Genomic DNA, 12933 nt, shown 5'->3' with positions numbered 1-12933 from the left:
AAGCGTAATTTATTAATAACGGTCGACGTATTACTCCTGTTTAGTCTCACTTTAAGCACCGTTTGTATATTCTGGAAGCGAAAATTCCACACTAAATCTTGCCAATTGTTCTTTTTTTTTCTTCTTCTTATTTTAAAACATTTCGAAGTCACCTTTTGCAAATAGCGCCAAGTCACACTGTTCTACAATATACGTTAGCGTGCCCCACGGTTTTACGTCGCGGTGTGTAAACGAAGGCTTTTAAGGCAACCGCTTTCTTCGCCTTTTCTCCCCGCTTAGCAGTTTGTATGTTTCTGACCACTTATATGGCTAACTTGGGACACCATAGATGTTCCCAGTTGCCTCCACAAACTTAATAAATAAATAAATAAATAAATAAATAAATAAATAAATAAATAAATAAATAAATAAATAAATAAATAAATAAATAAATAAATAAATAAATAAATAAATTGCCATATTGTTGCTTTTCACCAAGACTTCAATGACATGATTATCGCTATAGGATCAGCATATCTGCATGTGTTATACAGTTTGAGAATGAAGTAAATCCATGCAGAATTAGCATTGCACCGTGCGCACCAAGTTATAGATCACCTACATTTTAAGTTTGCGTCAGGTTCATTAACTATCATCAGTCCCTAAGTGCGCTTCACGCCACCAAGTTCCCGCCCCTTGTGAAGGCCCCGCCATGTGGTCGTTCCGCAGTCTTTATTCCGTCAACTTCCAAGATGAGCTGCAGTTGCCTTACAGCTTATTGGCTTTTCTCTAGAAACGAGCCATGTTCGTGCAGGCCGCAGCTTTTGCTTTGCTTACCGCAAACTAACCAAGCTCGTCGTCTGTTTTATAGAGCCTCCAAGTTCAGTTCGAGCCCTCGTGCGTTTCTTCAGGCACTTTCCATTCACCTCAGTTTCATTCATTCACCTACTTATCTAACGTGTGTTGAACGGAAAGTTCTTTCTTGAAAACAAGCTCTCTTTTAATCACTTGGTTGAATATAATACCTGGATTGTACGAGTATATTGCATATATACATATCATGCAATCAAAACATTGTACTACCAAACGTTTTGGTATCAATATTTTGAAAATATTTGCGCACAAAATTCGGTTCTTCACGGAAACACATAGCATAGTATAAAACCAAAGCGAAAACCGGGCCGAGCCCACCAAACAAGCGGTTAAAAATGGCATCACCTTTTTCAGTTTTGACTTGTCCGCCGGGGACTCCAAGCACTGGAGAGAGCGATCCGCCGCAGTCCGGGCGTGCAGACTTGCGTCCGTCGTCCGCGGTGGTTCCGGCAACCGTCGCGGCTGCGGCAGCGGCCGCAGCGTAGTGTTCGAGGTCGTGGTGACGAAGCTGCTGCTGCTGCTGCTGGAAGACGCTCGCCTGGAACTCCAGGGCCTCTCGCTGCAAGGGCGAACCGGACACGAGCAACGCGGCAGCTCCCGGAAGCGCGCTGGCCTGGGTACCGCGCACACACAGTGTACAACAGGGAAACCACGACGGTGCGTGAGGTGGCAGCAGCGGAGGTGATGAAGCCGCGTGTGATGCTGGCCTCCGACAGAACATATGCTGTTGGTGGTGGTGTGCCAGGACGGGCGATGGCGGGAGCAGGGGTGTCAGCCAGCTCGACACGGCGGCTGTACTTCGAGACTTGGACCGGTCCCTGGACGGCTTCGAAGACCTGGTCAGCAAAGAGTCCATGTAGAACGATTTTGACGAAGGCATTTGGAGCGAAGCCGAAGGCAACACGGTCCTTTTTTGTATCTGTAGTGTTCATTCACTGCGCTTCTGCGATGATACCTGGACGGGATGGGCTCGGTATCATGGTTATCCCTTTTCGACAAGAGCGGAGGACACAGGCCAGCACCTTAACCAGCAGTCCCACACGTAGCGATTTCTTCCAAAGCAGAAGCCGTCGTCGTTTACACAGTTCTCAGGCACTTGGAAGTCGCAGGTCAAGGCTCGGCCGGCCTCACAATCGAGAAGAAATCAGCCTAAAAAAATAATCCGAGTCTGCTGGCCGTACACGCCACCGCACTGTCGATTGCTTGGCCACAACGGCGGCCTACTTAGATCGCGACACGTGCTGGGGAAGTGGCTCGGCCACCGCGCAAACCCATGTGGGACGTCCGGAACCGACCGGCACGCGTACGCACAGCAGGGCGACCCGCGCGTTGCAAACCGGGTGTGCAGTCGGTGGCACGGCGACGAGTCTCCCGTTTCTGTTGCCGACGCGCGACCCCGAGTCGAGTCCGGAGCTGTGTCCCCGGTCGCCCCCTCCTCTCTACGTCCCCCCCCCCCCGACTATCCCCCCTTTCGAATCGAGTCAATCCCAAGATACCTGTTGCGAGACCGCTTTCGGTACAAAACAAAGTACGCACAGACATGCGATCTCTCGCTCACGGCGGGCGCTAACGCAAACCTATTCCGTCAGATATCTCCCCACGGTCCAATCGGGACGCTGAGGTGGAAAAGGAAAGAGAGGGGAGGTAGCCATAAAGGAGCGGCCGCCGAGGGTCGGTGCGTGTTTAGGAGGGGTGTGGGGGAAGCAGCAGGAGGGAAGGGGGTTCGCATGGGGCGTGCTGTATCCCACTGTGGCCCCCTTAACTGCGGTGAAAGCAGCGCCAAAGGGGGGCCGAAAAGACCCAGCAGAGAATCGGGACACGCGACGCAACACAAAGACTGCCGACAATACGGGCGAGGAGGTGGTTAGAAAAGAAGAGTCCCCTAAGTAGGGGGCTCGCTGGCGCTCTGCGGCACCGTAGCGTGAGTTGTTCTCCTCCTTGCCTACTTCAATCATACCCTCTCCCAAACAGATTGGGATAATAATGACCGACAATTATTGGAGGCAAGGATAAAGAGGAGGGTAGGTACAATGCCGTCATGCGCCTCCCACGCGGTGCCGTTTCGTCCGCTGATTGGACGTTCGTCGACGGTAGCACACGAGCTATATATTGGCCCCCCCGTGTCCGATGACTTTTGAAGGGCCTATGGGGGTCGAGCGTTAGATAAGAGCCGAACGCAGTAGGGAAACCGTTTTAGGGGACCTCCGAGTATTTACCCTGCTTGATCGGCCGGTTTATCAACGAACCGGTTTCACTCGCTTGAGTGACTATGCGTCCAATTGAAACGGTTGATGAGCGATTGCGTGGGGAAAGGCTGACTGTCAATGATTTCCAGTCCATTTGAAAAGGAACGTGCACATTGTGCCGGCTTTTCGAATGACCCACCACTAAGTCTAATTCTACGCGAACATCATTACCGGACAGTTTAGCAGATCGTTACGCAGCATTCCGCCCGCTCTACAAACAAGCTGCGCCTTTGTTCGGGAACAGTCTCCTTAGGTCTGAGCAATTCACGTACTTGCATAGAACCAATTTTCCTGTTGCCCAACATGACATCTCATGCGTTCACACAAGCTGGCATATCAACTGCAGCCTGGCTGTCTTTGCGTTTCAACTATCTTTTTCTGTCACGACAATGTCCGTTTCACCCTGTGCACCACGTCCAAACCTACTACATTCTTCGTGAAATGAAAGGAGAGTCGTAAAAGATGCAGGAGCCATGTTGAACTACGTTCCCGACATCTTTGAGCTTTTATTACTATAGTGTTATTGCTGGAACAAAATGTTGGTGAGTATAGGGTATTAAAATATTATCGTACACTGCCTCAGTTGAGCAAGAATAGAAAAAAAAATAAACGTGGATTTTCGAGTAAAATAAATAAACTAACAAATGTATAAGCAAAAAAAAAAGAAGATCGCGCAGTTTCACATATACGTACGTAGGGGAATTGCTTAAAGTATAAACGGCCGAGCAGAATAAGCAGCCATAATGCGCAGCCTGCAGACCGGTCAGTCGTAAAAGTACACGCCAACATACACAGCTTTGCGGGAGGTGTGCTCGTCCTAAAAGGTAATTATCTAAGTTTTGTCATTGGAGCACTAACTGCTATACTGAGCAAGACTGAAAATTTATTATTCACAAATCTGTAAATCTAAGTTAATAAAATGCTGATCTGGGCGATTTATAATTGCGAGAGGAATATCGTTGGACATGGTTTTGGCAGGCTTTAGGTATGGTTTGGGTTTGGGCATGTCCAAAGTTAGCGCTTGTCCTGTCTCGACTTGTCCCTCGTCCTTACTGCGCTATTTTACTTGCATTACGAAGGAATTGCGCATCCATGGTTCCCGTCAGCGCAGCAATAGAAGCAGCAGAGATTGCTTTAATGGGCGATAATTGTGTAAGCACAGCGTCGATATAGTTGACAGATAAAGCGTTCACATTTCTGTCACGGTCTCGAGATGCGTGGGTCTTACGATTTTCGGTATTTGTCGTGTGCTGCGACATGCATTAGGTCTTTAAGTTGTTTAGTGCATGGTTCAGTTTCTTTTTGGCTGGTGTCCAGTTAAGAGAACGTATACATTTATCTGCGTACGGGGTGTCTCCAAATTAAAAAAAAAAACACTCGGAAGACAGCGCTGTCTAAGTTGTATAGTCGTTCTTGTCCTCGTGTGAATTTCTGCGCTGATAGCTCATGGTATATCTAAGCACTTCCCTGCCGAATGTCCAGTTTTCATGTGTCACGTTTCCTCTCCATTGCATTTCCTTGGCGCGAATGATGTGCTTCTGACTCATGTTGATCCGCACGCTACCGCGAATGCGAGAACATCGGCTGACCGCAGGCATATGCCCACTCCGCGCACACGCCGCTTTTCTTCACGCTCTGTTGCCCACCGGTGGTGTTTACTGACTGTATCTCACCTGCACAGCCGCAGCGGATGGCCGGTTAGATGGTATCTTCATTCGTTTCCCCTCGACGGAGACGGCGGGAGATGCAAACACCGACAGGCACCGAGGGTCGCTGAAAGTTATAAACCAGAGTACACGTGGAATTCTGCCGACGTGCATCGTTTTTAGCTCAGGCTTGGGGCCGATCGAGTCCGCGTTTATCTTTCAGGAGCAGTTACAGTAATGAAGCTTTTACAGGAGCAGAGTATGATTGTTCGGGCGGCGTTCCCTTCGCGAATGAGAGTGGAAATTACGAATGCCCTGCAGCTCAAGCTAAAGCAAATTGAAGTCATTTAGCATCGTGAAGTTTCGATCGTTGAGGCGATATTAACGAACACGTCCGCTCGTTTCCGTCTGCAGACTCACGAGAGCACAATATGCGTGTCATTACAACATAGCGAAACGTTAATTCGCTCTTCCTCTTGGTACACACTAAAGCGAGGCCTACAACTCATTATGAAACTAGGTGGATAAAGGAGAAAGAGCGACAGGGGGCCCGGTGGAAATGTTGTAAGAAATCTGGCTTCAGGCATCGCGTGTTTGTGGGAATGAAAATTGACACGTAACTATACTCACCATTAACAGGTGCTTAAGTAAAGTAAAAATGAAAACTTGTCGTCATTTTACTCAAGATGACGAAAAGCTTGATGGAGAAAGATGCAGTTTCACATAAGTGAATATCTTTATCATGGAGACGCTCGATCGGTGTTTGCAGCTGCAAATAACTGCCTATCTCTCAAGCTTCAACTGACGCGCGGAAAAATGAAGCACGAGCATTGCATCCGTCATCTGAGCCCATTTTTAACCCTCGATCGAGGTTCATAATGCTCACTAAATACTTTCGTTGTAGCCTGTGACATTACTGTTTACGTTACATTTCCTCTTAATGCGTTGTAATTCTTAAGGACAACAAATCTACAAAAATTGTTTTAACCGTAATTGGTGTTCACTGTGACGCACGTGATCCTTTGATGTGGTATAGAGTGTGGTGATCGTGGCCGGCTGTGGTTTTGTCCCTCCTCTAAGATAAGAGAGCTACGTCTGCTCTCTTATATGTTTCTACCACCGTCACCACCAGCACCACCCCATCCCTCTTTCCTCAGTTCATAACCATCAGCAGCTTATTTTTATGTCCAATGGAGGACGAAGTAATCAGTAATATCTCCGTAATCTTCAATTACCTCTGTCTTGCGTTAGTTTATTCCAACTTGCGCCTGCAGATTTCCTAATTTCATCACCCCACCTGATTTTCTGCCGTCCTCGACTGCACTTCCCTTCCCTTGGCACCCATTCAGTAACTCTTACGGTCCACCAGTTATCTGCCCTACACATCACACGGCCAGCTCCAATTTTCTCTCCTAATGTCACCTAGAGTACCGGCTATCACCATTTGCTCTCTGATCTACACCGCTCTTTTCCTGTCTCTTAAAGTTACGCCTAACATTTCTCCTTCAATCGCTCATTGCACGGTTCTTAACTTGTTCTCGTGCTTCTTTGTTTACCTCCAAGTTTCTGTCCCATATGAATTCGCAGCGGTAGAACGCAATGGTTGTACCCGCCGCGGTAACTTAACGGCTATGGTGTTGCGCTGCTAAGCACGAGGTCGCGGGATCAAATTCCGGCCGCGGTGGCCTAATTCTGATGGGGGCGACATGCAAAAACGCCCGTGTCTCGTGCATTGGGGGCACGGTAAAGATCCCCTAGTGGTCAAAATTAATCCGGAGACCCCGACTATATGGCGCGCCTGCCTCATAATCAAATCGTTGTTTTGGCATGTAAAACCCCTAAATTCGAAGCAATCGTTGTACACCTTTCTTTTCAATGTCAGAAAGAAAAAAAAATATTTACAGCAAGGCCACGGCAAACTTCCTGTCAGGGTTTGGTAATACCATGCTGTATGATCTCCAACCCATTTTTATTTTTCTATAAAGTGCCTTTCTCATGATCAGGGTCCCCTGTGAGTAATTGACCTACGTAAACGTACTCATGCACAGATTCCAGAGGCTGACTGGCGATCATGAATTCTTCCCCAGTGCAGGATGTCTAAATTCTGTGTTCACTCTCCCTCCCTCGAAATGTCAAGCAATGGAAATGATGTTGCCATGGAGGGATGCTTAGCCTTATTGTCGTTTACTTAAAAAGCAAAGACCGCAACAACAAAAAGGCTAATTAACAGTGTGGCCACACCCGCATTCACACGACACTGACAAGCTGAGGCGGTCGGCATCCCGCTTGAGTGCATCTGACAAGGACATATATGCAGATGTGTCAGTCCAGCATCGGCCACAGAGAAACTCGAATAAGAGATGACAGGACCCCCAGTCACGCTGAGCCCTCCCAGGTGCACTACGTGCACCAGTGACAGTTGGTCTTTCGTTCTTATGGGCGGTGGCGCGGTTGCAGCAAACCCTAGCGTTCCGCGTTTATCACATTGCTATAGATATGTCATTGCACGAAAGCTAGGAAACCTTGTTTTGTCTTAACCATGCTGACGCTTAATTGCATGCTGTCAATTCTAAAGAAGCTGAAGAAGTCCCCTGAACGCACAGAGCTTCCGAGAACAAAGCTGATAATTACCGAAAATGGGAGTGAATCTGTCTTTCTTGCGCTGTTAACTCTTTCGCGCTTCTAGTTGTAGCGTAGAATGAGATAGGTGGGAAATAAACGCCTCGTACGCAACGAGGAAGTTTATTGCTTTTAATTACGGATTTTTCTCCGAGTTTTACGTGCATGTTCGTTATCAGCAACTCATGTTGTCACCACTAATTGAAGATTCGCGGGGGTTTCGGAGGACACTTTTCATCCTTTTCCACCATGTTTTAATGCTTTCTGTAGGTTGCAAGGAGATAAAAACGCGCTGTCCGTGTTTTAGGCATTATGTAAAATTTAACGCAGGTTTTTATACAAGAACTAGTTGCGACTCGCCGTGCTGGCTCATGCAGGGGCTTTGGCACGCAATGCTGATTAGCAAATAGGTCGCAGATTATAAATTTGCAGCCATGACAGTCACATTCAGATTGCAGGAATACAAAACAATTGATTGATTGATTGATTGATTGATTGATTGATTGATTGATTGATTGATTGATTGATTGATTGATTGATTGACAACTATTGCTTTGCTGGATTCTGCATATACAATAAAGTGTCTGTTAATGGATGATAACGTGAGTGCACTGCGCCCTAAGTACCAGTTAAAAAACGCCAAGTGGTCAAAATTAACCAGACGCTCTCCACCACGGTGGTCGCTTTGGGACAACCTTTGGGACGTCAAACCACATAATCAATCAAGAAGCAGCTGCAGACGCGAAGCTACAGCATCAACGACATGTAACATCAGATCACATCACGGGAACACCCTCGTTGATATCATACGCCACAAGCTGCTTTGCGAAAGCGGGTATTCGTAAACTTCAAACAACCGCATATTATTTCGCCATGGCACGCTGACAAGTGGCCTTGTCTCGCAAAGCGTTTCGTGAACGCGGATCGCATTACGGAGCAAGGTTATAGTCTACTATATAGCAGGATACCCGCGGCATTTGACACCGTCTTCTGACAGAACAAAAGCCACTGACGCCAACGTACGACGATGAACCACCTTTCTGACCGGGACGCTATCGTCTGGTCCCTTGACATACATGACAATATCCTCAACCTAAGTTCGCTATCCACGGACTGCGGCCCCAAGACACATAACGACACGCGCACGACCTTACAGTCAAAAGCCGTGGAGCACCTCGCGCACAGACACGACCTCGGCATGCGAAAGGCATCACAGTCGAGAGTGGAACATACGGAACCACCCACGCCAGTAAGACGCAAGTGGCGATGGAGCAGGATCCTTTATGCACGGGTATCGTGATCCATCGTTCGCAGTGTGCTAGCACGTCTCTGTTTCCCTTATGGTAAAGAGCGAATGCTGCTACCAAAGAGAAGAACACGTCACAGGAAGCGAGCACGCAAGAGTATGAGGGAGCCGCGAGGAATAACACGGGTTTCATTCTTGGAAGAGGCCGAGCGGAAGCGAGGGCGCGAGCCAGGGCTCCGAGTATACCAGCGGCTAGGGACGCCATGTCAGAGACAAGGGTGAGCTCGGGTGAAGTACACGATAGACTGCGAGAGCAAGGAGGTATAGACGATGATGCCTGTTGAGGCGTGACAACAACCTGGATGGTGATCGGCAGCATCGATCGCCTCGCCGACTCGCGGGAAAGAGACCCGCCGCTTGTCTGCCGACACGGCAGCCGCAGGCAGGCGCAGCGCAGCAAGCACCGCGTCCAGCCCAGCGGACCGTGTGTTTATGCTAATGGACAACTCCCACCGCACCTTTGAAACCGATTCCCTGTCGTCGGCCACCGCCATCGCCACGCCACGCGGGCCCTGCTATCGTTGTCCGTGGGCTGGGAGTGAGTGAACGAGCGAGAACACCAAAAGGCGCATCGGGCGCCACGACAACCTCCACCCCACTTTTGCCCTTCCTTCGGGTCCCCGCAGACTTCCGCGCCTCTTTTCAGCCGCTATCCCATCGCTGCTGCCATACCTTGCTGCCTTTCAGCGCGCGGCGTCTCGCAGCCGTCTCTTTTGAGTGACAGCCAACCCCGGACTCCCAGCGCTCCGAGGAAGCGGCGGCCGCAGGGCGGAAGCCGTGTTCGGCGCGCCGTCAGTGTTCTCGGGCGAACGACGCCGCGTATGTATATTATCGGCGCATGCATATACATGCGACGTTGTGCACACACGAAGTTCATGGGGGGCAAAGCAGCTAAACATGTATCGCTTGCTGGGACTACCTGACTGTCGAGAACACGAGCTCCCCCGTCTCTCTCCGTTTTCGTCGCTCGCCTCCCCCCCCCCCCCCCTTTTCTCCGTGCTCCATCGCGCCGCGAGCTTCGTTTGACGAAAGCGATACAGTGATCAGTCGACTAGAACGCGATAGGGAGTGACGTGCGCGCGTACCGCTACGTTGAAATGCACGCGCCCGTTCCCGCTGTCCTCTCGCAGACAGTGCCTTTCTTTCTCTCTCCCTCTTTATTCATGCCGTACAGTCCGCAAACACCAGAGTAACGTAGTTTCGCGCGATTAGCCTACCATCCCTATACATTCGACACGCACATCTAAAGCAATCCTATGCAAAATGAAAACACGCATTATGCCAGCATGTGCGTATAATGGTATCACATAAAAAATATTTGGAAAAGGGCAGCAGTATTACGAGCATACCTTTTGCAAAAAAGAACAGAAAGAAACGAATTAGGTGTACAGCCAGCGACAAAAACAGCAACATTTTGTAACGTAATCGTGGAAGGAAAAGTATACCAACGAGAACGGAATAAAAACTACACGCAGCGCTTTTGACTTTGTCACGCTCGGTGGGCGCAGTCCGGTTGACAAATCGAACCCAGAGTGAACTGGAAGAGTACTATGCTTAATGATGACTGTGATTATCATCAACTACGCCCCGTACCTACCATGCGGAATAGACCGAGGACCTTTTTTATTCGAACTGCCTTTCTGTATATTACTCGTCGAATGGGCTGCGCCATGTCTTCACAGTTTTTTTTTTCTTTGAACCTCATCGGACTTTCCGTGGTTCTTATTGTTTAATAATTGTTGAGAATCGAGAAGGTAGAATATATCAAAACTGGCTATTCCGATATACACAGTAACAAAATTGAAGTTGCCCCTTTCACCATTTTACACGCGCGTGAACGTTCCCCAGAACAGAAACATACTAACCCCAATATTTCCGCACGAGCGTTCCTAAACTACACCAAGTTAAGCGCATCGCCACCCTCAGCCGGAAGAAGACTCTACGCTTCTAAAGGAACGACATGGAGTGTCAACGAAGCTCAGTTACAGCCTCTGTTGGGGAGAGGCGCTGCCATTAACTTTCTTGAGCAAGGTCAGAGTAAAATTGATTTCAAGAAACGACTAAGGAAAATGAAAGAAAGTAATGGATTGCGAGAATGTAGCACAAGCAAAATGTTGACTCACAGTGGATGGAGAAAAAGAACTAGGAAGCTTACCAGCAAGTACGCGACCGGTATAGTAAGCAACATGGCAACAAAAAACGTCAAATGCAAAGTCAGAGAGGCTGGCACAGTCTCCTGAGTGGCGGCAATGGAAAAAAAAAAAAATCTGCTGTGAGTAACTACTTAAGAGGTAAAAATGAAATCAGGAAAGAAACAATTTGTGATAACTCAAATGGAAGCAGTTTGCTTTTCGAAACGAAATCAGGATACCTTAGACATATATAGCGAGGTACACCAAGAAAGAAGAATCATGTGCTCGCTACAGTAAAGCTGGGGAAGCGACAGAACATGTTTTATGAGAATGTGAAGGTATCCAGCTGTCTGTTTTGGCTCAGCTGGTCTCCTTGGGGCCCTTGGGTTCAGGAATAGTAGGTGTAAGGTAAACATGTCCGCAGTAGAGATTAGTAAAAAGCGATCGGTGGTTTGGTGGGAGAAGAGTAGGGAGGCCACAAAAAACGGAAATGAGGCCACGGCGGCTGCATTTCACTGAAGGCGAAATGCAAAAACGCTCGTATGCTTAAATTAGGTACACCGTAAAGAACTCCAGGTGGTCGAAAATTATCCGTGGTCCCCCAATACGGCGTGCGTATAAGTAATGATAACGTGATTGGGTATATATGTAAAAAACACCAGAAGTTAATACAGCTACTAATTGGGCTAGTTGGTGTACGTTCGTTGTTATTGCGCTATGTACAGTACGCACTAATGGGGAGAGGATGGACACTGTGTGGAAACGAAGACGCGAACGAAGAGAGCATTTGCTGTGCTGAAGAGAGACGAGGGAATCAAATGGCACGTGAAGCACGTTGTAGTTGAAATCACTGTGAAGGTGAACTTCCACCTTAATTGTGGCAATTTCCACGATCACCAAGAATGATTACGGAAAGCAGTATTGCAAGCGGGAATGAAAAGTTTTCCGTCTAGAACGCTATGTAAGGCTAATACGCGCATGCCATTCGTGACCTGAAAGTATACCGGGCGCGCATCGTTAAACAAGGGAATGACACACAAGATGGATGACGATCAAGCTAATCCAAAAGATGCAATTTTTTCTTGTAGTGTGGCAAATAAATCTCACTTCACTACCCCCCTTCCCCCTGACCATCCCAAATTTTTGTAAAGAAGAGCTGGTAATTATGTCCCAGTAGGACTTTTTCCCTCTTCAACTTCAACTTTGTTTTGTAACAGTGCAAAGTGACAAAGCACAAAGACAAGGAAGGCTGCGGGACAAGCACCAAAGGGCACGGCACTTGTCCCGTGGCCTTCTTTGTCTTTGTGTCTTGTTGTTTCGAGATTTTGTGAGAAAAAAAGCAGTTATACCAGCTTTTCCAACTCTTCGTCCTTTCACCGCTTTAGTATCTGGCTTCTCAAGCTTTGATCGCGAGTAAAACGCGCGAAGATGCGGTATGAGCCTCGCCTCCCTCATCCGGCCTCGCCTGCGCGCACGCAGCAGAAGTCGCGGAGGGGCGGGGGGGGGGGGAGGGGGGGCCGGCGGCAGAAACGGGCGCGCACCCTGGCTTCAAAAGTCCTCGGCCGATTCGCAAGAAGCATGTACTATACGTCGAATCAATGTGCGCGTCAGTTCTTCCTTTGCAATATTGAAACTCGTCGCGGTGCATTACCTGGGATCAATACGAACGCGGTGTGCGGGCCTCGGCGAAGCATTCTGCGTGAAAGGATGAGCGTTGCTCTCTTTCTCGTGGCACCTGCTTCAGTCCTGTAACACGCTGCGTATCTGGGGCGGCTTTCCCCAGGAACAGTTTCCCGGACAGCTGCCATGTATGTGCGTCTCATTTCAAAAGCGACACTAGCCTTTCTGCAGTTCCCGAAGTCGACGGACCTCAGTGACTGGCTGTATAGTCTTTATGTGAACCTCTAGCTGGTTAAACCGGAATATGTATCTCAGTGAACGAGATGTTGGAACCATGGTCTCACACGACCCAGCTACACAAGGCCACCAAAGCGCTGTTTCGATTCCTAAATGTAAACGAACTGCGCGACCATATGTGACAGAGCACTTCCAAGATGTCAGCGATTCCAGTGCACATTAACTCTTGAATTTATTTATTTATTTATTTATTTATTTATTTATTTAGTTATTTA

General features: G+C 48.3%; 1 protein-coding gene across 2 annotated transcripts in view; it reads right to left on the bottom strand.

Annotated features, from left to right (window-relative positions):
• LOC135917489 (GS homeobox 2-like) overlaps positions 1–12933 on the bottom strand; it is a 68082-nt gene that overhangs the window by 8433 nt on the left and 46716 nt on the right. For both annotated transcript variants that reach the window (XM_070535146.1, XM_065451056.2), the window contains exons 3-4: positions 4772–4871; positions 1198–1688 (exon numbers count right to left, since the gene is read on the bottom strand). In XM_070535146.1, coding sequence (XP_070391247.1) covers positions 1198–1573 — 376 coding nt within the window. In that variant the 5' untranslated portion in view covers positions 1574–1688; positions 4772–4871. The remainder of the gene's footprint in view (positions 1–1197; positions 1689–4771; positions 4872–12933) is intronic.

The sequence above is a fragment of the Dermacentor albipictus genome, chromosome 3 (assembly GCF_038994185.2).
Source record: "Dermacentor albipictus isolate Rhodes 1998 colony chromosome 3, USDA_Dalb.pri_finalv2, whole genome shotgun sequence".
In the NCBI taxonomy this organism is placed as follows: domain Eukaryota; kingdom Metazoa; phylum Arthropoda; class Arachnida; order Ixodida; family Ixodidae; genus Dermacentor; species Dermacentor albipictus.
Note: the sequence above shows the minus strand (reverse complement) of the source record. Positions and strands in the feature narration are given on the sequence as shown.